Below are 27,840 nucleotides of genomic sequence, written 5' to 3'. Positions count from 1 at the left end.
CTGGGATAGAACTGTGTTTGAGTGTCTCCTACAGAGGTATGGGTCAGCAGTGGACTGCCACAGGGGCAGGGGCTCTGGGTGCAATCTTATATAGATATTTAATCTCTGCTTCTGTTTCCTTATAGGTAAAATGGGAGTAATAATTATTAATATTTTATAGGCACATTGTAAAGATTAAATATATTACTATATACAGAGCATTTCAAACAGCATCTGACAGACCAATTTTATTATTATTACTACATATTATATTTTAGCTAAGTAATTTAAATTGACCTATATGTCATAAGTCTTACTCTGGTTAAAACTTTTTTAGACACTCAGGTTTAATGTTAGTGCTACTTGCTGAAGGAGAAACAAATAGGACTCAGTGGGCATAGAAATTCTGCAGAGCAAACCCTCATTAAACTGTAAGTCCATAACTTGGAATTTATGGTAATATATGAGATACCTTTCTGGTGTCTGTGAAGGCAAAGTTTGCCAGACAAATACAGAAGGTTATTTCTGACTAATGTAAGGGAAAAATATTTGATAAAATCTATGAATATTCTTTGGGCTTTCCTGGTGGCTCAGATGGTAAAGAATCAGTGTGCAATGCTGGAGACTCAGGTTTGATCCCTGGGTTGGGAAGATCCCCTGAAGAAGAGAACGGCAACCCACTCCAGTATTCTTGCCTGAAGAATTTCATGGACAGAGGAGACTGGAAGGCTATAGTTCATGGGGTTGCAAAGAGTTGGATACAACTGAGCAACTTTCACTTCACAGGAATATTCTTTAGCATATAAAAATAAATAAAGGTGCATTCATATATAAGATACTTTGTACTTGGAGAGGTTATTTAAAAATGTTTCTTATTTATACATTACAGTAGGTTGAGGAAGTTGTAGACTTGAAAACACTGGTAGTAATTAGTAAGTGGGTACTGAAAGCAATACATGTATATTTTCTTTCAATATATATTTTTTTCTTTCTTCCTACTTTTCAGTATTCCTGAAATTTTGGAACACTATTTAAAAAGATGCTAATCAATATTCAAAGCTAAGGTATTCATTATTCATTTAAAAAAATAATAATAAACACTTATGTTTAATCAATCTGGTAAAGCGGGTACCCAGGTTCCATGAGAACCTCATCCATGATCATCATCTCTGAGGCTACACCAGCAGCAGCAAGTCAGAAAAGGTGCTCTGGCACTTGGGTACATATCGTATATGTAATTTGCACAGGATAAAGGCTATGGTGTGGAATATCACCTCTGCCTCCCCCCGACTGAACTATGCAAGACTGAGGAAGAAATCAGGGTGGCAGAGGTATTTCCCTGCCTCATCTTGTATACTACAAGCATGTAATCTATTCAGAAACTTTAAAACCTCTTAAGGATTCAATACAGTTGACTAGTCCTTCTTTATTGGAAGATTCTCCTTCCTTGGCTTTGATCATATCACTGTGGTTTTCCTCTTGCCTTTGGGGCCATTTCTAATTTCACCCTTCTGGAAGGCTGTAAATTGTCAATTTCCAGAAGATTCCTTTCTTACTCTATATATCTTCCTTGCATAAGTTGTCATAAACTCTCATGATTTATGTGGGAGGATGATCTGCAGGATCATCAAATAATGACTTATTCATTAGAACATATGTATTAGGTTTCTTCTACAGCCCTGGGCCAAGTGTTATTCACTCAGTATTGTCTGACTCTTTGTGATCCCAAGGACTATAGTCCACCAGGATCCTAGTACTTAGGAAAGCAGGCATAATTCTGTCTTTCTGAACTTTCATTTCATGTAGGAAGACAGAATTACAATAGGCAAAATAAAATATGCTAGATAGTAATATGTCCTAAAAAGAAAAATTCAGACAGAAAGGGAAGTAAAGTGTCCGTTTGCAACACAGAAAGTTTGTATTGGCTCCACATCAGCGCTCAGTGTCCATGTAACAAAATGTCCAGTGCACCTCAGCTGGCTAGTTGGGACTTTATATTCATCATGACTCAAACTGAATGTATGATTCCCATCAACTTTCTTCTACCGCCACCAATGAGTTGCTCAAACCAGAATGTATGAGTCATTCTTGAACCCCTCTCCCTCTTTCCCCATAGCCCATGAATCACAAAGTTAACCATTTCTCCCACACAACTCTAGCCACTTCTCTCCAGCTTCACTGTCACTATCCTAATTCAGTCCAACATCACCTCTCACCAGATTCTTGCAATAAGAGATCCCCTATAGCCATCAACACCTTCCTCCAGTGTGATTAAAACTCATCTTGTCACTCCTCTGGCCTGTGCTCAGTTGCTCAGTCATGTCCAACTCTTTCAGACCTCATGGACTGTAGCCCACCAGGCTCTTCTGTCCATGGGTTTTCTCTAGACAAGAATACTGGGGTGGGTTGCCATGCTCTCCTCCAGGGGATCGTCCCAACCCAGGGATCGAACCCTAATCTCCTGCATTGCAGGCAGATTCTTTAACTGTCATTCCTCTACTTCAACAGATTAATGGAACCAAATTGCTTTGGCTCAGCTTCCCACCACCCTTGTACCCTAGTCTTTGTTCTTCCTTCCATCCTCTCTTGGCCCTGGATATTTTCACATACTATATTTTCTTCCTAAAATTTTCTTTCCCTAACTCTTTATCAGGTTAACTCATCTTTCAAATCTCCTGTTAAAACATCACTTCAGCAGGCAAATTTTACCCAAACCCTCAAGCTGAGTTATTTGCATTAATTATGGATTCCTGATGTCCTATCTTCTTCACAATACCTTCTACATGTGTTATTCTATTCTCCTCTCTCCACACTCAAAAGCTCCAAAAGGTTAAGGACAATGGCTGCCTTTTCAACACTTTATCCCCCAGTGCTTATCAAATAATGTTTGACATAGAGTAAATGCTCAGTGAGGAGAGCATGGAACTCTTAATCCCAGCATCATGGGTTTGAGCCACAAGTTGGGTGAAGTTATGCTTCCTTGATGGCTCAGATGGTAAAGAATCTGCCTGCAATACAGAGACCCAGGTTTGATCCCTGGGTCAGGAAGATCCCCTGGAGAAGGGAATAGCAACCCACTCTAGTATTCTTGCCTGGAGATTCTCATGGACAGAGGAGCCTGGTGGGCTACAGCCCATGGGTTTGCAAAGAGTCAGACACAAATGAGCAATTACCACAAATATCCAATACATATTTAATGAACAAATGAATAAATATTATAGCAAAGATAAATACCAGATGATTAGTGACTGTTATCACTTGGCATTTATATGCTTCATACTCAAGAGATGATTCTGAATCATGATCTCTTCGGAGTACTTACACATCGCCTTCCCTTTATACATTTGGGATCATGGAGGATGCTCTCCAGCAACTGACACATTTCCAGAATCCAGTAGTGGCTTCCCTTGCACATTATTGTTCCAATTTTCACATTCCTAGGCAGTGTTATCAGCCAAATCTTCCAGAGAGATGTCCTAGTGCTGATTCTGCTATAAAATAGAGACCCACTTTAGACATAAATTGATCTTGGATTTTGTAACCAGTAAGAATGCCTGTTTGCATTAGTTACAGTTCTTATTAAGAAATAACACTGAGATGGTACCAAAAAGGAAATGACTATGACTTTGTCTTTTCTCCTTTTGATTGCTGCTTGGGTCTTGAATATATTTTCCTCTTATCCTTATCTTTTTGATAATTCCCTTGAAATATCTGATCCTCTCTTCCCAAACTAATCTATGCTTTCTCAGGAGAATTACACTAAATTTACGTCCACTTGGTCTTTATAGACTAATGCCATTAAACCTTGTTTGCTTTCCTTCCCATTCATTATGCCTTATTCATTAAAAATTCCTAATATTTATTAATCATGTACCAAATGCTACACATATATTTATACCATTCTACAACAAAGAAAGCATTGTATTTATTTTAATTTTTACAGAAGAGGAAACTAAGATTTAGAAAGGTTAAGTGACCTGTCCAAACCCCAAAGATACTAAGTATTTGAACTGGGATTTGAGCCCAAAAGTCTGTGCTATTGTCTTACTTGCTGAGATGCAATTTTCTTTTAATTATTTGCCCTCCTTTCCCTTGATTTTCTGTATATATTAGGTCTTCAATAAATACTGTTTAACGTTTCACTAGACCACTATTATTATTATTGGAAGACGAATGGAAGTATTGCTTATTTTGTTGTTTGTTCTTTCAACTGAACTTGAACTGAGCCTAAATAAAGATGAGATGGTAGTGCAGCAAACGCAATATGGATAACTAATGGTCAGAAGGAAAATCCTGTTTCAAGGTGTTTTCAAGAGGAGGAAAAGCTTTCTAGGGCTTCACCAGCTGATGATGTCAAACTGTTTGGGGAATCCTCTGGTATAATGTTATTAATAATCATTTAAACTATCCCCCCCCCTCAAAAGAGTGAGCCTGTGTAAAACATTCCCGTTGTGTCTGTAAGACAAGGGATAGACAGAAATCGGCAGTTTTCCCGGCCCATTGGTCTGTATTTTGATTCCTGTAATTCTCTACCCAAGTAATTACAGATAGGAGACTTATAGATTCATTTCCTCTGTGTCTATCTCTCTGTCTCTCTCTCATGCTGTGTCTCTGGAGGGACTCCTAGGAGCCGGGTAGCCCGCCAGGCTGTAGCTCTGTGAAGCTGCAGTGTTTAAGGGGTTGTTTCACGGTCTCAAATGCAGAAACTCCACGTACGGGTGAGGGCACATGCTCCCCCCACCCTGTGCCGCCCGCCTTCTGTCCCCGCGGAACTGTCGGATTCCCACTTCACCTCGCAGCCCTCCCGCCTCCACACTTCCCCTGGAGTCATTCCCCGGCAGTCCCAGGATAACCCCTGACCTAGGCTGGGGAGGAGGAAGACTGTCAAGACGTAAAATAGGTCAAGAGTGCCGCTGGGACCCGGGCCTTGAAGAGACCCTGTGCGGCGGCCGGCGCCCCCTCCTCTCCGCCGACGCGGGGTGGGGGTCGGCCTGGTGTGGTGTGCTTGCCTTCGCCTCCGGAGGCTGCCGGGGGCTTGGCGGGCGCGGGAGCTGCGCCGCAAGAGGAGCCCGCAGCCCGCAAGATCGTGACGTGAGAGTCAAGACGGTCTGGTCTAATGGTTAGGGCTTTCGAGTCCAGTTTTGGTTTCACCTCGGGCCACCTGGGTGACCTTGGGTAAGTTTCTCAGCTTGAGCCCACCAGCTTCTAAATCCATGATGTGGGGAGAGTGGGGTGCTACCTAATGCACCTGGGCGTGCAAGAATGAACTAAATGAAGCACTCCTGGCACACAGTAGGCGCTCAGTTACTGGCTAAGCTGATTAGGTGGAGGAGTTACAAGTTCCCGCTTTGGGGTTCGGAACACAGGTTCGAGCTCCGGCTTTTCTCGTTCTTCACAAAGGAGGGGTGGTGGGAGGGTAGCAGGAGTCCCTGCCCTCCCCTCCCAGCCCCTCAACTACCAATAAACCTTGGAGAACCCGGAGAGCCCGTCCCGGGGCGCCTTCAGACGGCCCTGCTGCCGGAGCCTAGTAGCGTCTCCCGGCGCCTGCGGGGCGTCTCTTTCTCTCCAGCGGGGGAAAGATTTCTTCAGTGTAGCTCCCTCCCTCTCGAGCCCCCGAGCTCCCTCGCTGCTGCCTCTGTGTCCCGGCGGCCGCGGAGAGCCGGGTCAAGCCTCCGGCAGGAGGGAAGAGTCAGCCCCGGGGTGTGCTAGCCCCTCCTGGCCCCGAGCAGGGAAGCGAGGAAGAGGTGGCGTGGAGCCCGCGGGAGGTGCGGAGCCCCGGGCGACCCGCCCGGCCCCTGCCTCATTTTGCCTGCCTTCTGGGCACCGCTCGGGTATTTCAGGTCCCGAGGCGCCGCCGGGTGTCGGTCCTCACCACCCTCCTTCCCTGGCCGTGGCCAAGGGGCCTAAGGTGGAGGGGCCGGGGTGGGGGGCACCAGCGCCGCGCGGCGGGAGTGGGCGACGAGCGCAGGCCAGAGAGGTAAGGAGAGGCGCGCGGCGGGCGGGCCAGCTGCTGCACGTGTGCGCGCCAGTGCGCGTGCTCTGAGGGGGCGTGGGCGGCCCGCCGGCGCTTCCTGCACCCGATCGCGGTCGGAGTCCCTTGTCCCCCTAGCATCCCTAAGTCCCCACGTCCCATTATCCCCCCTCCTCCAAATCCCACCCTCCCTGCTATTGATTTCCCAGTGCAGAAGCAAAGAGAAACCTGGACAGACTGCGCTTTCTACTCCCCTCGCGCCCCCCTCCCGGCCCCCGCCCTTCCTGCTATAAATAATCTGGATTGGCGGGTCAGGCAAGTCACTCGGCCAGAAACCTGGACCCCGAGGTTTTCTTATCTGGGAATAGGGGGCAAAGGGTGAGGAGGAGGAGGAGACAAATCGCTCGTGAGTAGTGAAGAAAAGCTTGCTCCTTGACTCCTAGAAAAGACCAGGCAGCATTTTCTTCTTTAAAAAAAAAAATACACACACACACACACACACACACATATATATATTTCCGTGTCTTATTCTCCACGCTACGTACCCTCTCCACTCCCGGCCCCAAATCCAACCCATTGCTCAACACTCCTCCCATCGGTTTCTTCCCTCCCTCCACCTTCCACTCCCGCTCCCACCATTCCTGTTCCTTCCCTCACCTCCCCACCTCCGCCACACAACCCCCACTTCCAGCACCCAACTCGCCCCAGGCAGGGGATGCTCTGTGCCTTGGAAATAAAGTTCAGATTCCTTTCCCCGCCGCTTGCTGAGACCAGAAGTCGACTCCCAGGCACTCATTTTCCCCTAGCACTACACACCTGCTCTCCTTTAAATTCCTTATCTGGTTCTGCATATTTATGAGGAAACACACACACACACACACACACCCAAAATCCCACAACCCGCGAGGTGCGAAACCGCCTCCTGCCACTACCAAAACTTACCAGACACTCTAGTTTTTTTGTCTTAACGAAAGGACAACAAAAATTTTTTACCGTGGGTCCTCCCGTAGGGTGACTTTTCTATATTATTCAAATACGTATATATTGTACATATATATATATATATATATGTTTTCCCTTTAATTTTCTTTTTTCCCCTTTAACAAGAAAATCTTTTCGGTCCCAGGCAACCGCTGCTGCCCCTTTGATGTTTTGGTACGCCGTGCGCATGCGCCTCACATTAGAATTACTGCACTGGGCAGACTAAGTTGGATCTCCTCTCTTCAGTGAAACCCTCAACCCATCCAAAACTAAAGGGATGTGGAGAGTCCGGAAAAAGGACTACTTTGGGATTTGGTCATTCCCCTTAATAATCGCCGCCGTCTGTGCGCAGAGGTAAGTGTGCCTAGCGTTTCTCTTTTTCCTTTTTCACTTTGAAGGGCTCTGTCTGCATACCTCTGTGAGCAAGGATCTGTAGTGAGGATCAGATAGCTACTGAAGCGCTGTGCCTGCTGTTTTACTGATGCCTGTTTATTGTCTTTTCTTTCTTTAGTGTCAATGACCCTAGTAATATGTCGCTGGTTAAAGAGACGGTGGATAGACTCCTGAAAGGTTATGATATTCGGCTGAGACCAGATTTTGGAGGTAATGGGGTTGCCTTGGTAATAAGAAACAGCCCAGCAGCTATTGCCTAAGCTGTCTTTTGAGCTTTGTGCGCTGTCTTTCCTCTCCCTTACTGTGGGTTGCATGTGGTGTATTGACTGAGTCTCTGTGTTACCATATTGAGAAAATGATCCAAATTTAAGCCTGTGTGTTACTCTGCAGCACTTAGGTGGTCTTTCAGAGATACCCTCTTAGCCTATACTGGAGACCGCTGTCTTCCAGCTTCACTGTTTAAATTCTTTGCTTCACCGCCTTTGTTTTGCTGAGATACAAACCTCTTAAGTTTAATTAATGTTGTGCCAGTGAACCTGGCTTCCTGAAGGCCACCAGGAACGTTTTTGAGGACAAGATATGCAGACAGTTGGTTGAGAAGTGGCATTAACCCCCTGTGCCTGCCTCCTTTGGAGAAGTTCAGGCCATGGTTTAAATTGGCTGCTTTCTGGATATTATCCAGTCCTGGAAGCCTCACTGTGGGGGACAGCTGGGATGGGGCTAGAGGGGACCTGTGGGGCTTGCAGGACAGGGAGGGTAGAGGGAGAAGGGCCAGAGATCTCTCTTGTTTCAGCCTTAGATACAATGATATGTCCATTTAATTTTACTCCAGACTCTAACAAATCTCAAAGAGTTAAAACCTGCACTGAAGGGGGTAGGGGGTGGGAAGAATAAGAAGGGGGTTTCAGTGCTTTATACAACATTTCCCTTGAGCTAGCCCAGCCGGATTCAGGTGTTTTTGTGGGTTGTGTGTATTCTTATGCTGAGACATCTGCATATGTAGAAGAGCTGGAATCCCTCACCCATCGGGGCTCGTGCATGCCTGTTTAATAGAGCATTTCTCTCAGAGGACTACCTGCCACCCTTTTCTTAAATGAAAGGAGCAGAGATTTGAAGAATTTGAGGGTTAGAAGTGGGGAGGAATTTGGGGAGGACTGTCCCATGCCCATGCCCGGGGACTCTTGCTAAGAATGCACGAAGTTCTGAGAAATCACGTGGCTGGTCCTTTTGGTTTTCAGGTCCCCCTGTGGCAGTGGGAATGAACATTGACATTGCCAGCATCGACATGGTTTCTGAAGTCAACATGGTGAGTGTTAAGGTTTATAGCTGTGTCTCCACAGACCTTCATTTGGGGACAGGAAGGAGAAAGGATCCAGCCAGTGGGGGTGGGGTGTGCGTGAGAATGTGTATGAAGTGGGGTGAAGGCACTGTTTTTGAGATTTCAGACTTGGCTGTTTCTGGTCCTTAAGGGTTTTTCCAATCTGATTTGAAATCCTGGGACCTGGCAAAGAGGGTGTAAAATGCATCACACACTCACATGCAAAACATAGCCACATGCAAGAGAACCCCTGCAGAAGTCATATTTCCTAAGGTTCAGTGAAAAATCTGCTTTATCAAGTGATTTTTCTGAGTTTGGAGTATGCTTAGAGAAAGAGAGAAGAGGGGAGAAACAGGGAGGGGTTTGATTTGACATTTCACCGAGAATGTAACCTGGGAACTAAACTGTAGCAGAGAGGCTTAAAAAATGACCCTCAGGTACTGATAGCCACTTGTTGCTTTGGAAGATTATGTCTTTACAGCTGATGGCAAGCCCCATTCCCTGCCAATTGCTTACCTGGTCCTTTAACCCTTCTTGCTCACCAAAATAGAAAAAATAAAAATAAAAATTGACAAGCTTGTTTTCAAAACGCACGCTCAGACCCATGTATCATCTCTGGTCACTTCTGCAATGGTATTCAAATCGTGTGTGATTTATGGACAGCACCACTCCTTGCTTCCTCCTTGGACTTGGGGCAAGTGCTAAGAGAAAAACTCTCCGTATTCCCCTTTGGGGAGCTCTTGGGGGGAGGGGAGGGTTTGCTTCATGCAGGAGCGCCCCCTGCTGCCCATGTTGGGGCACTGCAGACAGGACAATGTCAAGTGTCCCAGATACCCCTGTTTACTTGGGCCATTTCTCCAGCGACTTTTTCATCTTTGGAAAAGTCTCTCTAGAATGGCCACTTTTGAATGTAAGATGCCAGTGTTACCTTCAGACCTGATAGCATACAGCACATTTCAGAAGAATGTGTTGCAGTGTAGTTCTGCCTGAAAATAGGGTGTACTATTAAAGAAGAGGGTCTAGTGTGTGAGATTTTAAGCAGAACAGTTCTAAGCCAGCCATCAGGACTCGACAGTTAGGACACTTATTAATTCACTCAAGAGAGCCAAACACTAGGTAGTGGATATGTTCTCAACATAATATAAATGTTCATCACTCCAGAATTCAAATTATAGAGGAAGCCCAAATAACCAGCCCAACCTTCTACAATCTCCAAAGTTCATTGGAAATCCTGAGCTATCACAAGCTTATGAAACATCTGTCATTACTTCAGAGAATATTCAACTCTTTCAATGATGTTCGTGACAACATTTATCTTGTTATATTCTGATTATTGGGAAAGTTTTGTATGGTAACAGGATATAAACACAGACTGCAGACACTATTGGATGATTCAGAACCATAGACTTCCCACACATTGTAAGAATCTCCTGTGTAGGTATAGAATATATCTTGGGAAACTATTTAACTCCTCATATATACAAATACTCACTTTTGTGAGATTTTAGAGGTCCTTTATCAGTTTATATTTTGAACTGTACCATAAAATAGGAATGTCCTAATATGGATACCTGCCAAATCCTAGGTACTTGAATAGAAATTGTGTGGCTGAAAAGAGATAATGGAAATCAAGTGTAGTTCTGTGTGTCTTGTCTTTTGAATTTTTATTTATTTATGCTCTTTCCCCCACATTTTAATTTGTTACCTTCCTCTTCAGAACATTAGAAACGTGGGACTTTATGGAAAAATTAAGAAATATTTAAGAATCTAAAAAATTAAGACTAAAGAAACAATGATGTGGTGGTTAGAAGTTGCTGCAGTAGAACTTGGATGTATAAGTTAGCTAAGAACTTAGACCTGTTATTTCTCCAAATGGCTTAAGAGCAGTAGCATTTTTTTTTAAGGTTTGTTTTTTTTTTTTCATTTTTCACCAGCATGTAGCATGTGGGAGAGGTATCAGAACTGGACATGATGCCAAGACCTGGTAGTCAAAATACAGACCCAGCTAAGGCACAGTGTCATCTCTTAAAGCTATTTACTGTTGCATCAAAGTCATGGGATGTTGAAAGTGCAAAAACAAATGTCAGGTTGTAAATAGGCCAGTACTGCAGCATTAATGATTAGAACCAAGTGTTAAAAATTCCATGCTAGATTCCTTTCTTAGCCTACTGCTAATACACGTGGACTTGTCCAGACCCAGTTTTACTTGCTAAAAATTAACATTTCATGATTAACAGTCATAGTGACTTTAATCCTTCAAAGAAAAATTTTGTCACATAGGGTATTATTTTTTAAGTATGGTTATTTGATTTGAAGCAACAGATGGGAAATTTCATTCCTAATGTCTAAATAAAAGATGTTTATGGCATATTGCCCACTGTATACAAGTCTAAAAGGGTTAGTATCTTTTGATTGGATTCAGCTTTGAAAGAATGGTTGATTATTTAAGTGAAACCTCAAAATTGATTAACACACATGTTTCTGCCTCATTATCCTTTGTGGCCTGCAACCTCTGGTAATTGTAACTCTCTTTGATTATAGCAAATCTTCCTTTGAAGAATGGTAGGTACCAGATAATTTACATTGTCATTGGCTCATTTGTACTGAAAGGAAAAAAGGCCCTTGTCAATGTGGTGTCCTGGTAAAAGACAATAATAGAAAGACTTGAATACTAGTTTTGCTTCTTCTGCTGCTCAGTCAACCTGAGGGAATTGACAGCTCGATGGAGCTTGATTTCTTCACCGGTTGAAAAGGAATAATAGTCCCATTTTAAGTATTTCAGGTGACTATCAGAATTGATACAATGATCCAAGTGAAAGTATTGGTGTTCCATGAACATAGCTTGTGTAGAAAGCTGAGGAGAGCCAGTATCCATCCCAGCTGCTGCCCTAAGTGTACTTGGGTTAATAATTTATATTACATGGTCTCAGTTTCCATATATTGGAAATAAGAGGGACATGTCAAATTAACTTATAAGTCAAAGGTACATGTGTCTCTGCTTTGGTTTATGATAATAGTTCTGTAGGGTACAAAGGAATTTCAGGACTTGAAACCCAGCATAAATGGTAGAAAAATAAAGAATTCCTAAATGGAATGCAGCTGTGAGTTCTTGGGTCTTGGGTCTGTTACTCCGCCGTGTGATTCAGGTGACTGTTGACCCAGTGGAAGAACTTTGGAAGAGAACATGATCTCAATTAGAATGTTCCTGAGCAGAAAGCTTGGCTTTAGCTTGAAACATTTTTAGATGTCTTGGTTAAATTGGCAGGAATCTTTTTGTTAAGATTCTTTGATGAAAATGCGTTTTAAGATCCAAAATTGGCTCTGAAGGATTATGGACTGAAATAGCTTTCTCTTCATTTAAAGCAGATTCTTCTCCATCTTGAAACAACACATTTGCCAACCAAAGAGTGAAGCAATATTTCACTTTTGAGGAAAGAATTCTAGTAAACACATATACAAATTACCTTTTTATGGAATGGTGAATGGCAAAAAGTGCTGCCTTTTTTTAAACAGATGTTTTCTTGCATCACCAGCTGCACAGTTTAAAATTCAGTTTGACACAAATTCTTATTTAGCAGCTACTATGATCTAGCTATGTGTTAGGCCTTAAGGACAGAGTAGTGAACATGAATGACTTGTTCCCTGACCTCATAAAACAATATCTGGTGTTTACTAATGTTAATTCTTCTGCAAGCTCCTGTTGTACTTAGGTTTAACATAAGTATTTTCTCTAAAAATTTTTATGAGTAGCCAGTTGAGTACTTAGTGGTCTGTATTTCCCATGCATTTCTTTATCCCTTGTTGATTTCACTGTTCACTTGTTATTTGATATTTGAAATTGCCTAATACATTACATAGGACTTCCCTGGTGGCTCAGAGGGTAAAGCATCTGCCGGTCATGCGGAAGACCCGAGTTCGATCCCTGGGTCGGGAAGATCCCCTGGAGAAGGAAATGGCAACCCACTCCAGTATTCTTGTCTGGAGAATCCCATGGACAGAGGGGTCTGGTGGGCTACAGTCCACGGGGTTGCAAAGAGTCGGACACGACTGAGTGACTACACACAATACGTTACATACATCTTCTGCCATCTTAATTTGTGTGTATAAAATACAGGTAGCCAAGGTTGTGGGCTTGCCTGGTGGCTCTGTGGTAAAGAATCTGCCTGCCAATGCAGGAGATGCGGGTTCCATCCCTGGATCAGGAAGATCCTCTGGAGGAGAACATGGCAACCCACTCCAGTATTCTTGCCTGGAGAACCCCATGGACAGAGGAGCCTGGCAGGCAGTCCAACGCAAAAGAGTTGGACATGACTTAACGACTAAAACAACATGCTGAGGTTATGTTATCTCCATGTGGTTTTGCTCTTTATTCAATGATTGGTTGGTTATTTGACTCAGTGAATGCCACAGATATTGGGTGAACTATTTGCTTTTAGAACAGTAAATCGTTATTATTCATTAGACACAGTATCATATCTGTGGAGAGAAAGAGCATAGAATTATAGTTCTCAGATTCAAGGCATGGTTTAAATTACTATTTTGATCAAGAAATGTGAAAAGAATTACAATGTAGGATCATTGAGTTCTTTGAAAGCAGAAATACACATATTAGGAATACAGAATTCTGAGGTATCACATAGAAATTTCAAGGTGAAAATGGGGCTTAGAAGTCTGTGGAAAATGTTCCAAGCAGAATGAATGTCATATAGGAGAAAAATCTGGAAAAATAAATGGGATTAAGGATTTGCAAGTAGCTTTAAATGGCTTGATTTGGGAGTGGGGGTGAGGAGGTGATAAGAGTTGGTATTGAGATCATAAGTGGTGATCAAGTTATAAAGATCATTTCTGTAGCTTGCAGAGGAGTTTATAGTTTGTTCTAAAGGCCAAAGGGACCCGTGAAGGGATGTCACTGGGAGAATTGCTTGAACAAATTCTTAGTTAAGGAAGAAGCTTTTGAAGTGTGGAGGGTGGAGCAAGACCTAAGGTTGGGAGATGAAATGAAAATCCACTACAAAAATCCAGTAAGAATTGGTGAATGGAGACAGGGACATAGAAGATACAAAATTAGCGCATTTGTGAGGCAGAAGTGACAGGACTTGGTGAAAATCCTAAGATTCTGATGGGATCATTTATTGATATGTGGAGAGGGCAGCCAGGTTGCAGGTGGGATAGGGGATGAGGTGTGTGGGCAGATTTCTCAATTTGAGAAATCCTGACTTTTCCCCACACATGGAATATCCAAATGGAGATTGGAAAATACAAGTCTAGAGCTTAGCAAGAAGTCATTACTATCGACATGAACTTGGACATTGTCAACATGTAAGTGGTGGTTATAACTGTATAAATAAATACAATTCAAAAGGGAAAGTGAGATAACTATTAAGAATGGAGATCACTATATGGTGAGCACTATAGTTTAAGCAGTGGAATGCTGAAAAGGAGCCCATAAAGATTAATGAACAGCTAAGCAGCAGCCAGAGGGTTAGTCGGGGGACCTGCAAATAATGTCTTCAAAGCTGAGGCACAAGAGAGTTTAAAAAGGAAATGGTCATCTGTGTCACATGCCACCGCGATCAATTGAAATAAGTTCTGAGACTTGTCTCCCTGACATAGTAATAGGAGCATGCTGGTAAATAGATCTAGAGGAGTTTCAGTAGTTGAAGGCTACACCTTTGAAAAGTATGGATCTGAAGCTGAGTGAGGAGAGGGCAATTGCTAAAAAAAGTCATTTGTAGGAGGAGTAGCCCTAGAAGGAAGTAGGTTGCAGATATAAAACAGGAGATGAGGTTGGTGGTGGAATGAGAAGTAAGGTGAAGGAGGTGTGAACACTCACTGACCAGGCCTCATTCTGAATAAATTATGTCTTGAAGCTCTCCTGCCCAGTTTTAGCAAACTGTTTGGTTTTTTTTTTTTTTTTTTGCCTTCTCTTGCTTAACCTTCTCTTCCCCCCTCCTCTTCCTCCTGTGCAGTACCCAACATTTTCTACCATCACAACACTAATATAAGAAAACAATCACAGTTATTACTCATTTGAACCCTTAACTTGTGCAGGTATCCTCCTGGTGTATGTTACCTCATCCAATCCTATAAAAACAGTGATATGGCAACTGTCCACCTTTTTGTAAAAGGATTTTGAGGCCCAGAGAGGTTAAGTGACTTATTCAAGGTCATCCAGCTAGCATATAATTGACTTTACCATCAGTCAATCTTAGCCCTCTGATTGTACTGCAGTTTTAGATGTGGCAGTTCAGTTCTGTTCAGTCGCTCAGTCATGTCCGACTCTTTGCGACCCCATGAATTGCAGCATGCCAGGCCTCGTGTCCATCATCAACTCCCGGAGTTCACTCAAACTCATGTCTATCGAGTCGGTGATGCCAACCAGCCATCATTAAAAAAATATATATATATATATATATTTTTTTTCATTTCTCATGGACTCTGTTTTTTTGTAGTTGTTTGTTTCTATTCCTTTTTTTTTTTTTTTTCTTGGAAACAGTGGTTGAGTCAGATAAACTAAGCCTATACAGGGTGTTACTGTTACTCTTCAATTTCTCTACCTTGAAAGAAGTCTTAATTTCATTAAAATGATTTTTTCAAATAGGTACTTTATTCAGCATGTATTAAATATGAGCATTGGTTTCTGTCCTTGAGAAATTTATGCTTTATATTATGTCTATTGAACACAAGTATGTCATAATTTCTTTCCTTATGAATGTGCACTGTTAACTTATCCAATAATTGTCGTATTGCTCAAGTAGAATATGTCATATAACCATTAAGGCCAAAATTTGTCACAAAATGTCGACTGATAAAGTTCAAGAACTGTAAACCATGTTAGTGGTTTTAAGCTTTGGATGGACACTATGTACAAATACCCTTCCCCTTTTTTTTCTTTTATTGTCAAGACCTCATTTTCAATTGAGTTTTTCCTTTGAGATCACATTTTTGTGATTTCTGATAAATTATGTCTACAAATAGTTCTCTTAAGTGTGGCTATTTTTCTTTTCTTCCTGAATCTTTACTCCATCTGTCCCACACAATACAGATGAGGTTCATTATAGAGATTACATTTCAAGAAAACTTATTCATCTATTTGTAATTAATTTCACAGGAAATAGGCAGTTTATAAATGATTTTCTCACAGTTAACTCTTAGGGCAGGTCCTTTGCTGTTACTCTGTAGGACCCTAAACAGTGTTCTTGCTTGACTGTGACATGAAATAAAAATCTGACTATGAGCTTACTCTGCAAGAGAAGGAAGATTGAAATATCTCAAGTTGCATATTTTAGAAGTATCTCAAAGTGTGCTTTAGCATGATTCCTCCCACCTCATGGTGAAATAGTCTTGGGAATTTCTGATTCAAACCAGGGCTGTGTAACAACCTAGAGGGGTGGGATGGGTGAGAGGTGGGAGGGAGGCTCAAGAGGGAGAGGACTCTATGTATGCCTGTGGCTGATTCATATTGCTGTATGGCAGAAACCAACACAGCATTGCAGCCATCCTTCAATTAAAAGTAAATACATTTTAAAAATGTAAATCAGAGAAAGTATTTTACTTAACGTTGTGGGAGGGATACTGATGAATTTCAGGTTGGGGAGTTGGTTTGTTTTGTCCTAATTCATTCTGTAGCATTTATTTGTGATGGGTGCTCTTGGCATTTGGGGCCAGCTAATTCTGGCCAGCACACACTCTGTTTGGGGGCCATTGAGTAGTGACTTTTGTACTAAATCGCCATTTTCATTATGTTCGGTGGTACATTGGGACACAGTTAGTTTTAAAAGATCACCAAACATGAAATGCAAAAATTATCCACATCCCTATCACTTCATTAAAGCTGTTTTAATTTGCCTATAACACCTTCTAATTCTTATCTGTTTGCTTATTCATATGTTATACATTGCACTTATTTTGTAGAGAGAATTTTATAGTCTGCATTTTCACTTAACAGATCATGTGTATTTTTATAGTTTTATGCTTTCTCCAAAAAAAGATGCACACTTCTACCAGTAACAGTGTAAACTGATATATATTCTTGTATTCTTTTTTGGTGATCTTACAAACATGTACAAGCATATAAGTATATTGACATTTTCTTTCTTACTCATTGTGTATTATTTCAAAAAATAATTAAAAATACATTTTGTAGATTATTAGTCATAATTCTACCTATAGGTTATTTGAAAATAAGCATATAATTTCCTTTTTTGTATGCTATTAACAATTACATGAAAATCACATATGAAATAGAGAAGTGGGTTAATGTATAAATGGAAACGTTAAAATTTTCTACATCAATTTGACTCTCATCTACAGGTTACTGTGTTTCTAGCCTGATATTACTCAGTTGTTTTCCCAAATCAATTTACATTGTTGGATGACATTAAAAAATACTTTAAATAGTTAAAAGAAGAATGAGAAAGTAGATGGTAATGAGTTTTTAAGATACAACCCCCAAATTTACATGTTGCTTCCAGTCATACATTTTATTTGCAAAATATGTATTTTATGAAACAAAGAGGAAAATGGGTTTATGTTATTCTGCCCCTATTTATTTGGAAGAATATGCTGCTGCTGCTGCTGCTAAGTCGCTTCAGTCATGTCCGACTCCATGCGACCCCTTGGACTGCAGCCTACCAGGCTCCCCCGTCCCTGGGATTCTCCAGGCAAGAACACTGGAGTGGGTTGCCATTTCCTTCTCCAATGCATGAAAGTGGAAAGTGAAAGTGAAGTCGCTCAGTCGTGTCTGACTCTTAGTGACCCCATGGACTGCAGCCCGCCAGGCTCCTCCATCCATGGGATTTTCCGGGCAACAGTACTGGAGTGGGGTGCCATTGCCTTCTCCCTTGGAAGAATATAGGCATGTCTCTAACCCATTGGCTCTTACTAGTGCTCATTTTGTAAACATTTTATTGACATTTTTACTGCCAAGTCTCATTTTCCTTGCTCTATAATTTGGCACCTACTGTCCATTTACCTGCCAAGAGGTCTTAACTTAGAAGTAATTATTTGGGCAATTAAAGATGAAATAACTTTTCTCCTAACACAATAGCCAGAACTAATGTAATGAAAATTTTAAGGTGAATCTATGTGTATCTTAGAAAAGTGATACATGGATAAGCCATGGAGAAATATGAGAGCTATTGAGCTGTGCAAATGTAGGGACATTGTCTGCATCTTCAGTGCCTAGCATAGTGTCTGACAGTAGATGCTCAACAAATATGGGGTTGTTGGAGGGGGTAGTGAAAGACTGTAGTATATCAGCTACCAGGAAATATTTATCCAGTGCTACTCAACCAGCCCCTTTCCAGTTCAACCATTTTGTGTAAGGATATGAAATCATTCTTACATTGGACCTAAGGCTCACTCTAGAGACAAGAGTGATCTTAATTGCCTGAAGAAGGAGGTGAGGGTTGATGGAGACAAGAGTGTTTCAGATGGAGGGAGAGAAGAGTGATGTATCCCTGTGGTACAGGAATCGAAGGTTGAGATCCCGGTTTTTACAGTGATTCTCAGGCTTTTTTGTGCAACAGAATCACCTGAGTCTTGCATTAATATTTGTATTTTCAGGGCACATGCCCAAAGTCTATTCAGTAGATCTGGGATGGAGTTCAGGAGTTCACATGCTTAACAGCTCTCTGTATGACTGACACAAGTACCGTCTGAGGGCTGATGTTTGAGGAACACTAGTTTTATAGTCAGAGAAGGCAATGGCTCCCCACTCCAGTGTTCTTGCCTGGAGAATTCCAGGGACGGGGGAGCCTGGTGGGCTGCCGTCTATGGGGTTGCACAAAGTCGGACATGACTGAAGTGACTTAGCAGCAGCAGCAGTTTTATAGTGAAGGTGAAAACTCATGCAATCATCAATGAAAGAATTTGAAAACAGAACTAGTGTCTAGTTATAACATGGGTTTTTGTGATGGTAAAGATCCAAGTGGTCAGAGTAGGTGAGATTTGTAGAAGACTTGATGAAAGAGGGATATCTGGGCTGAACAAGAAGGATTAGTGTAATCTAAATGTATGGAAAATAGGGAGAACAGTCTTGTGGGAGGAGATAGTGTGGGGAGGAGAGAGTGTGAAGAAAGCTATTACATGTTAGCAATAATAATATTGAAAAAATAAACAGTGCATATAACTATCCCACTTAATGTTCACTATTGTCTCATGAACCAGGTAATAGTATCATCATCTTCTTCTATAAGTGTAGAGACAAGGACTAGAGGGATTGTATAATTTCTAAGATCACACAGCAAATGTAAGTGTATAGAAATGGTAGGGTACACATGTAAGGTATGACTATGTACAGTGAAGCTTAATTGCATCAGACCGTGCCAGCTCTGCAGAAGAGACTGAAATTTCTTGAATAGCTGCTATGAATGATGAGTCTTAAGCACCTTCACAAAGAATGAAAGCAGGGGTCACTTATTAAGGATGAGAATGAGAGCATTAAAAAACATTTGCCAGATCTGATTTTCATTTTTGTAAAATGCCCTTTGGAACCTTCTTACTAATTTTTTGACACAAATGATGATAATAATCATCAGTTCTATATTTAAATATAGTTCTATATTTTAAAAGGTCAAACACAATTTGTGAAATGAGGGGAGGGATTAGTACCTAGCTATAAGTTCTTAATAGTTATGTCAGTTTAAAGAGGTTTAGAAAATATCAGAAAGATTGATATTTTAATATACATTCTAGGATAGTATTCTTTGACTATTCTTTCTTGTTTAAAAAGTTAGCTATTTGATTGGTACTAGTTAGTATTAGTAGTATTACACATTTACATGTAGGCAAAATGTCATTGAAGTAGCTTCCTATAAATTATTTATGGCTTGAACTATGTGCTTAAACTTAAGGTCTCAGTGATTAACCATCTTGAGTTTGCTTCGCTACAGATCAGTAATTTAGTGCCTAATTGATAAGAGGCTTTTTAGTTCCTCTTCACTTTCTGCCATAACGGTGGTGTCATCTGCATATATAAGGTTATTGATATTTCTCCCAGCAATCTTGATTCCAGCTTGTGCTTCTTCCAGCCAGCGTTTCTCATGATGTACTCTGCATAGAAGTTAAATAAGCAGGGTGACAATATACAGCCTTGACGTACTCCTTTTCCTATTTGGAACCAGTCTGTTGTTCCATGTCCAGTTCTAACTATTACTTCCTGACCTGCATATAAGTTTCTCAAGAGGCAGGTCAGGCGGTCTGGTATTCCCATCTCTTTCAGAATTTTCCACAGTTGATTGTGATCCACACAGTCAAAGGCTTTGGCATAGTCAATAAAGTAGAAATAGATGTTTTTCTGGAACACTCTTGCTTTTTCGATGATCCAGCGGATGTTGGCAATTTGATCTCTGGTTCCTCTGCCTTTTCTAAAAGCAGCTTGAACATCTGGAAATTCATGGTTCACATATTGCTGAAGCCTGGCTTGGAGAATTTTGAGCATTACTTTACTAGAGTGTGAGATGAGTGCAATTGTGCGGTAGTTTGAGCATTCTTTGCATTGCCATTCTTTGGGATTGGAATGAAAACTGATCTGTTCCAGTCCTGTGGGCACTGCTGAGTTTTCCAAATTTACTGGCATATTGAATGCAGCACTTCACAGCATCATCTTTCAGGATTTGAAATAGCTCCACTGGAATTCCGCCACCTCCACTCCACTAGCTTTGTTCGTAGTGATACTTTCTAAGGCCCACTTGACTTCACATTCCAGGATGTCTGGCTCTAGGTGAGTGATCACACCATCATGATTATCTTGGTCATGAAAGTGAAAAAGGAGAGTGAAAACAGTTGGCTTAAAGCTCAACATTCAGAAAACTAAGATCATGGCATCCGGTCCCATCACTTCATGGGAAATAGATGGGGAAACAGTGTCAGACTTTATTTTTGGGGGCTCCAAAATCAATGCAGATGGTGACTGCAGCCATGAAATTAAAAGACGCTTACTCCTTGGAAGGAAAGTTATGACCAACCTAGATAGCATATTCAAAAGCAGAGACATTACTTTGCCAACAAAAGTCTGTCTAGTCAAGGCTATGATTTTTCCAGTAGTCATGTATGGATGTGAGAGTTGGACTGTGAAGAAAGCTGAACACCGAAGAGTTGATGCTTTTGAACTGTGGTGTTGGAGAAGACTCTTGAGAGTCCCTTGGACTGCAAGGAGATCCAACCAGGCCATCCTGAAGGAGCTCAGTCCTGGGTGCTCTTTGGAAGGACTGATGCTAAAGCTGAAACTCCAGTACTTTGGCCACCTCATGGCAAGAGTTGACTCATTGGAAAAGACTCTGATGCTGGGAGGGATTAGGGGCAGGAGGAGAAGGGGACGACAGAGGATGAGATGTCTGGATGGCATCACTGACTCAGTGGACATGAGTTTGGGTGAACTCCGGGAGTTGGTGATAGACAGGGAGGCCTGGTGTGCTGCAATTCATGGGATCGCAAAGAGTCGGACATGACTGAGCAACTGAACTGAATTGAACTGGACTGATCTAAGAGCATCAAATTAGTAAATTTTTTAAAAGTTTATCTACTGACTTTTACATGTCTTTCTTTTAACTAATCTCTAAAAGTTGCTTTTTATTCTGCTGTATGTTTTTTTAAAATTAATTTAGACAGAGCTGATAGTGGCATCATGGCATCATGAGAACTGAACCTCAGACTTGACTTTCTCCATAAGTGAATGTCTGTTTATTTATATACCAATATGTAATGCCTGTTACAAAACACACTGAAAATATAGAGCTAAAGAGTATTTGATAAGAATGTGTGCAGTTACAGTATTTTTTATCTCATAGTCACCATGATATTTAGAGTTTTTTTAATTTCCCATGAAAATAAATGTAGTGAATAATAATGGAAAATTAAAGATTGTTTGATTCAACTTATTCTGTTAGTGGGAAATATTTGATAGTAGGGCTTGTAATATAGATAATTCAAAGATGACTGCTATTTCCTGTGGCTATAGCCTATTTATTTCTCCCTTGAAACCTTTGAAGAATTACCATAGGAGAAATAAGGTTTCAGAGAGTGTGCTGTTCATCCTTTCCAGGAGGGACCATTTGTTTTAAACTAACTATTGAATTTTCCTGCTTCCTAGGACTATAAGTTAACTGGATTGACAAAAAAAAATATATGTTCAGACAACTGGGTTTTAAACAAATATACAAAGATCATCTTTAAAAATTGTTCATTCTTGTGGTTTAACTATTCATCAACTGTAAATATTTCGAGAAATATTTTTAAATATTAATCTTAAATTATTTGTAGGATATTTAAAAGGCTATCATAAAATACGAAGTAGAAATGTTAAAGAATTGTGACTGTAAACCAAGTTATTAGGTTGTAGAATCAAATCGTCATTCTGTGTTTTCACTGAATTGAAGCCACAGTGCTTCAAAAAAGGAAGTTTAAGTAACTTTTCTTTTTGTTTCCCTTGACCTACAGACAAAGAAAGACTGATTTTGTAAATACGTATTTTGGGGGTTTTTTTGGTCTTTTGTTTTTGCCAAATGAGAGTGTGAGTTAATAGGCTGATGATCTCTTGAAATGTTCTCTCATCTATCAGTTGTGTACACCATTCCTCTTTCAAGCACTACTAAGCCAGTACTCTCTCTGGACATTGATAGGGCTGATCTGCTAGGCTGTGTAAATTTGCATCTGGCTTATGTGTTGGAAGAATGCTCATTACTTGAATCCCATTAGTATGCCTGTATGGCAAACCATTTTTCTAAGGGAATTCATTAGAGAATGATACCTTTGTTCTAAAAGTCATAATATTTTAAGCACTTGCCAAGCTTACAGGTGAAAGATCTGTGGAATTATAGACCGTATGAAAGTTTCTTTATTTCCTTTGGATTTTTTAGATGCTTTGTTTGAGATTTTAGGTTTTGGAAACCAATTTTCTATTTAATGAGCCAGTTTTGAGAACCATGTTTTAAAATGGTTTTATCTTGTTATTTTACTAACAGAATATGATCTTCATCACCAGGTAGCCCACTTAGGTAGAAATGAAACTTTCTTACATAGGATGCTTTAGTCAAAGTGGCAAATGTTAGAAATGTGTCCTGGTTGTAAAATTCCCAGATTTGGGTGTAATACCTCTTAAGTGTTTATGCTCTCATTTTAAAAAATAGCCACAGTTCTGGAGCTCTGGTTTTCCTGTTTTGTTGTTGTTTTAGTGCATAGTGCAATCATGGCAAGAACAAAACCTGATTAAATTAAATGTTGCTTCTGCTGTTAGAGGGAGAATGAGAAAGACTCAGAGAGGGAGCTGGAGGGAGAGAGAGACATACGTGATTCCTGTCCTTGAAGAGTTTGTAATTATTTTCAATAGTTGAGAAATAGCAGAAGGCCTTTTAAAAAAAAAAATAAAATATTTTGTTCTTGTTTTTGTTTAGTATAAATGAATATCATTTAAAATATGCTACTAGGATTTGCCATATAAGAATGTATATAATCAGGGACAGTCCTTTTGAATTAATGTGATGTGGAATCAATAGTATCAAAGTGTATATGGATTCTCTTTGTTCTTTTAAGCATTTGATAGTTTGTAAACAAATAGTTTAATTAAAAAGTCAATGGAAACCAAGATATAATTGCATTATATCTTTGACCTATTACCAGGATATATTTTATTATGATTAATAACACTAATAAGAATCACTACCATTTATTGAAATATTTTTAAAATGAAGTGTAATTTTTCAGTGACTCCACATGTAATTCTCAAAAACCTCTATGAAATGAGAAGTGTTATCACAATTTGTGTGTGTTAGTCCTTCATCTGTGTCCGACTCTTTGTGACCCCACGGACTGTAGCCTACCAGGCTCCTCTGTCCATGAAATTCCCCAGGCAAGACTACTGGAGTGGGTTGCCATGCCCTTCTCCAGGGGATCTTCCTGACCCATGTACTGAACCCGGGTCTCCTGCATAGCAGGCAGATTCTTTACCTTTTGAGCCACCAGGGAAGTTTATAGATGTGTTAACTGGGGATTAGAAGATATATGTGAATTATATACATACCAAGACATGACAGCCCTCATTTGTGTAGCTCGAAAGTGCTAAAACTGGAATTAGAGCCCAGCCAGTTTGTCTCCTATCCTGTTTGTTTCGTATTTTTCTCAAGTTAAAGGAAAGGGAAATTTAAAAAATTGAACGGACCTGCCTCCATTATGATTTCTCAAAATAATTGTTAATAGTCTACATTCTAGCTTCCCAGGTGACTTTGGTAAGCTTATAAAAAATCAAACAAATAGAACCTAAAGGATAAGATCTGTAATATGCAAAAATAGAGAATCTAAGTTGTTTAGAAATAAAATAGTAATTATCACTGTTTCAGTATCATTAGGGTTTGTGGATAAATTGAAAATTATGATTTAATTTTTTTTGGTTGTTTTAAATCATCTTTCATCATTAGGGAATGAATTCAATTCTGACTCAAAACAAAATTCATCTCTGAAAAAATATATTTGGTAATCCTGAGAATTAAGAACAAAAAAACTGATTAAATTTAAGACAGATTTTTTAGAACCAAGAAAATATCAGCCCTTCATATCTTACTTGTTATTTTAATGAGGTGGAATATAAAATACTTATTAAAATGATGACACATATGTATGTGAAATAATAATTGTGATGCATTTCAAGGTCAATTCAAAAGACTTCAGTTGAAATAGATTTGTGTTATTCAAGGATGGGAAAATATTTGGCTTAGACAAAATGTTTCTTATCCCTTTTCTTTTTTTTTACTCTTTCAAATGTCCAACTGAGTTGATAAAAATTATGAATAAATTAAACCAAGTATATAATGTATATCTAAAAACAGTATGTAATATATTAACATATATAATTTAAAAATAATTATTAAGTTTTATATTTGTTTTGAAAGCAAGCAATCCTGAGAATAAACTATGCTATTGCATTTCTTTAGAGATTATTTCTGTAGTTACTGTGGAAAGGTCAGTGTTTACATCAAAAGCAAGGACTGGGAAGTTCTGAATTTGTCCTGAATTTGTCACTGATGATAAAACTTTGTAAAAATTTCTTAAATTCTCATTCAGAGTTTCTACTTTTGAAAATGAAAAAAATAAATGAAAGATATAAGGTAACTTCCAGCCTCTTACTATGTTTACTTTGTAAAGCAGGTTAATTTGTTTGTAACATGATTTTCTTAAGAGTATGGAATATGTTAATCTGTATTGCTTTTATTACTTATTTCTATCATTATAGAAAAATCACTAATAAACTATAGTGAAAAGTGTAGATCTCTATTAATATCTCTCAGAAATAAATGTTGGTAGCAAAATGATCATTAAACCTCAAGACTTCTTGAGAATTTGCATGCATGTACATGAAATAGAATCAGCAAATACATAATGTTTTATATTATTTCTGCACTTAACATTTTGTGAACATCTTTTGATGCTATCTAAATTTTTTCTGTAACAAAATATCCAGGGGCTGTATAGAATTTCATTGTATGGCCAAACCATATTTATTAAATCAATCCTCTGTTGATGGGCATTGTCATTAAGGCTTCCCTGGTGGCTCAGTCGGTAAAGAATCCACCTGCAATGCAGGAGACCTGGGTTTGATCCCTGAGTTGGGAAGACCACCTGGAGGAGGGCACGGCAACTCACTCCAGTATTCTTGCCTGGAGAATCACCATGAACAGAGGAGCCAGTGGGCAACATGGGATCGCAAAGTCAAATACGACTGAGTGACTGAGCACACACTATTTGAACTAAGTTGTATTAAAATATCCTGTGTATTCATATTTGATGCAACGGTAACACTTTTTCACTAAAAAGTATTATAAGTAGGATTACTGGAACCCAAAGTGGGATTGATACATATTTTGGATATTGATATATTTTATATATTTGTATGCATAGATTTTGATACAGAGCTGTGTTGTGCTGTGCTTAGTCTCTCATTCATGTCTGATTCTTTGCGACTGCATGGACTCTAGCCTGTCAGTCTCCTCTGTCCATGGGATTCTCCAGGCAAGAATACTACAGTGAGTTGCCATGCCCTCCTCCAGGTGGTCTTCCAAACTCAGGGATCAAACCCAGGTCTCCTGCATTGCAGGTGGATTCTTTACCAGTTGAACTACCAGGGAAGCCTGATACAGAGGTATGCTTCCTTAAAAATATTAATTAATGTTCACACCACAAGTATATGTGAGTTCCGTTTGCACATACCCAGACCAGTCCTGGATATCTCCCTCAGGATATTCTTACTTGCCACCTTTGTGAATCTCTAAGGTGAAATTAGTAATTCCCTTTATCACTTAAAATTTTTATTGCCAAGTAACTATCACAAATGGGCTTTCTGAGATGGCTCAGTGGTAAAGAATCTGCCTGCCATGCAGGAGACCCAGGGTCAGGGTCAGGAAGATCCATTTGAGAAGAAAATGGCAACCCACTCCAGTATTCTTGCCTGGGAAATCCAATGGACAGTGGATCCTGGCAGGGTACAGTCCATGGGATCAAAAAATAGTTGGACATGACTTAGCTACTAAACAAGAACAATAACAACTATCTCAAATACCTTTTCATGTTTATAAGCCATTTGCATTCTTCTCTCTGAATTGCCTTTTTTTAAAAAATTTTATTTTATTTTTAAACTTTACATAATTGTATTAGTTTTGCCAAATATCAAAATGAATCCTCCACAGGTATATATGTGTTCCCCATCCTGAACCCTCCTCCCTCCTCCCTCCTCCCTCCCCATACCATCCCTCTGGGTAGTCCCAGTGCACCAGCCCCAAGCATCCAGTATCGTGCATCGAACCTGGACTGGCTACTCGTTTCATACATGATATTTTACATGTTTCAATGCCATTCTCCCAAATCTTCCCACCCTCTCCCTCTCCCACAGAGGCCATAAGACTGTTCTATACATCAGTGTCTCTTTTGCTGTCTCGTACACAAGGTTATTGTTACCATCTTTCTAAATTCCATATATATGCGTTAGTATACTGTATTGGTGTTTTTCTTTCTGGCTTACTTCACTCTTTTTAAAAAATATTTATTTATTTTAATCGGAGGCTAGTTACTTTATACTATTGTGGTGGTTTTTGCCATACATTGACGTGAATCAGCCACAGCTGTACATGTGTCCCCCCATCCTGAGCCCCACTCCCACCTCCCTCCCCACTCCATCCCTTTGGGTTGTCCCAGAGCACCGACTTTGAGTACCCTGCTTGATGCGTCCAACTTGCGCTGGTCATCTATTTTACATATGGCAATATACATGTTTCAGTGCTTTTCTGAACTTTTTATGTCATTTATTGATTTTTTTCTCTTTAGAAGAATTTTTTTTGTTAGTGATTTGTTGGAACTTTCTATATATTAAGGTTATGACCCTCTGTCATATATTATAAACATACTTCCTTATGTAATAACTTTGTGAATACTATCTTTTGATGTACTAAAAGAGTATTATGGATTTTGATCTTAGTTTTTAGATTTTGAAAAGTCTTGTGTCCCATAAGATTAAAAAAGTGTTCAAATCATACTTTATTATTTTAGGTATTTTTATGTAAATATCAAATCTCATTTGAAATGTGGTTTAGAGTAAGTTTTGAAGCAGGAATATACATAGATAACGTAGATAGGTGTCAACAATATTTAATGCAATCTATTATTTTCCTAATGATTTGAAATGTTGTCTTTATTATTTAAGAAATCTCATATGTCCTTAGGTCTTTGCTTTTATTTCTGTTATTTACCTCATTAGTATTTTCCTATATTGTTGTACCAACACTGCTGCTGCTACTGCTGCTCAGTCACTTCAGTCATGTCCAACTCTGTGCGACTCCATAGATGGCAGCCCACCAGGCTCCCCTTTCTCTGGGATTCTCCAGGCAAGAACACTGAAGCGGGTTGCCATTTCCTTCTCCAGTGCATGAAAGTGAAAAGTGAAAGTGAAGCCACTCAGTCATGTCCGACTCTAAGCGACCTCTTGGACTGTAGCCTACTAGGCTCTTCCAATGGGATTTTCCAGGCAAGAGTACTGGAGTGGGTTGCCATTGCCTTCTCCATGTACCAACACTAGATGGTTTTAATTATTCTGATTTTAAATATCAAGATAAATTTCCAACAATGACGTATTATCTCATACCTGTTAGAATGACTGTCATCAAAAAGGCAAGAAATAACAAGTACTGATAAGGGTGTGGAGAAGAGGGAACTCTTG

The 27,840-nt window shown here is 40.0% G+C and overlaps 1 protein-coding gene across 3 annotated transcripts in view; it reads left to right on the top strand.

Moving 5' to 3' along the window:
* Nucleotides 1-27,840, top strand: part of GABRB2 (gamma-aminobutyric acid type A receptor subunit beta2) — a 438,630-nt gene that overhangs the window by 148,998 nt on the left and 261,792 nt on the right. For 2 of the 3 annotated variants that reach the window (XM_055561844.1, XM_055561863.1), the window contains exons 2-4: nucleotides 7,077-7,285; nucleotides 7,443-7,534; nucleotides 8,563-8,630. In XM_055561844.1, the coding sequence (XP_055417819.1) occupies nucleotides 7,209-7,285; nucleotides 7,443-7,534; nucleotides 8,563-8,630 (237 nt within the window). In that variant the 5' untranslated portion in view covers nucleotides 7,077-7,208. Of the gene's footprint in view, nucleotides 1-7,076; nucleotides 7,286-7,442; nucleotides 7,535-8,562; nucleotides 8,631-13,863; nucleotides 13,962-27,840 lie in introns of those variants that run through there. The other variant, XM_055561859.1, reaches the window with a different exon arrangement.

This window comes from Bubalus kerabau, chromosome 1, assembly GCF_029407905.1.
Source record: "Bubalus kerabau isolate K-KA32 ecotype Philippines breed swamp buffalo chromosome 1, PCC_UOA_SB_1v2, whole genome shotgun sequence".
Classification (NCBI taxonomy): Eukaryota; Metazoa; Chordata; class Mammalia; order Artiodactyla; family Bovidae; genus Bubalus; species Bubalus kerabau.
Note: the sequence above shows the minus strand (reverse complement) of the source record. Positions and strands in the feature narration are given on the sequence as shown.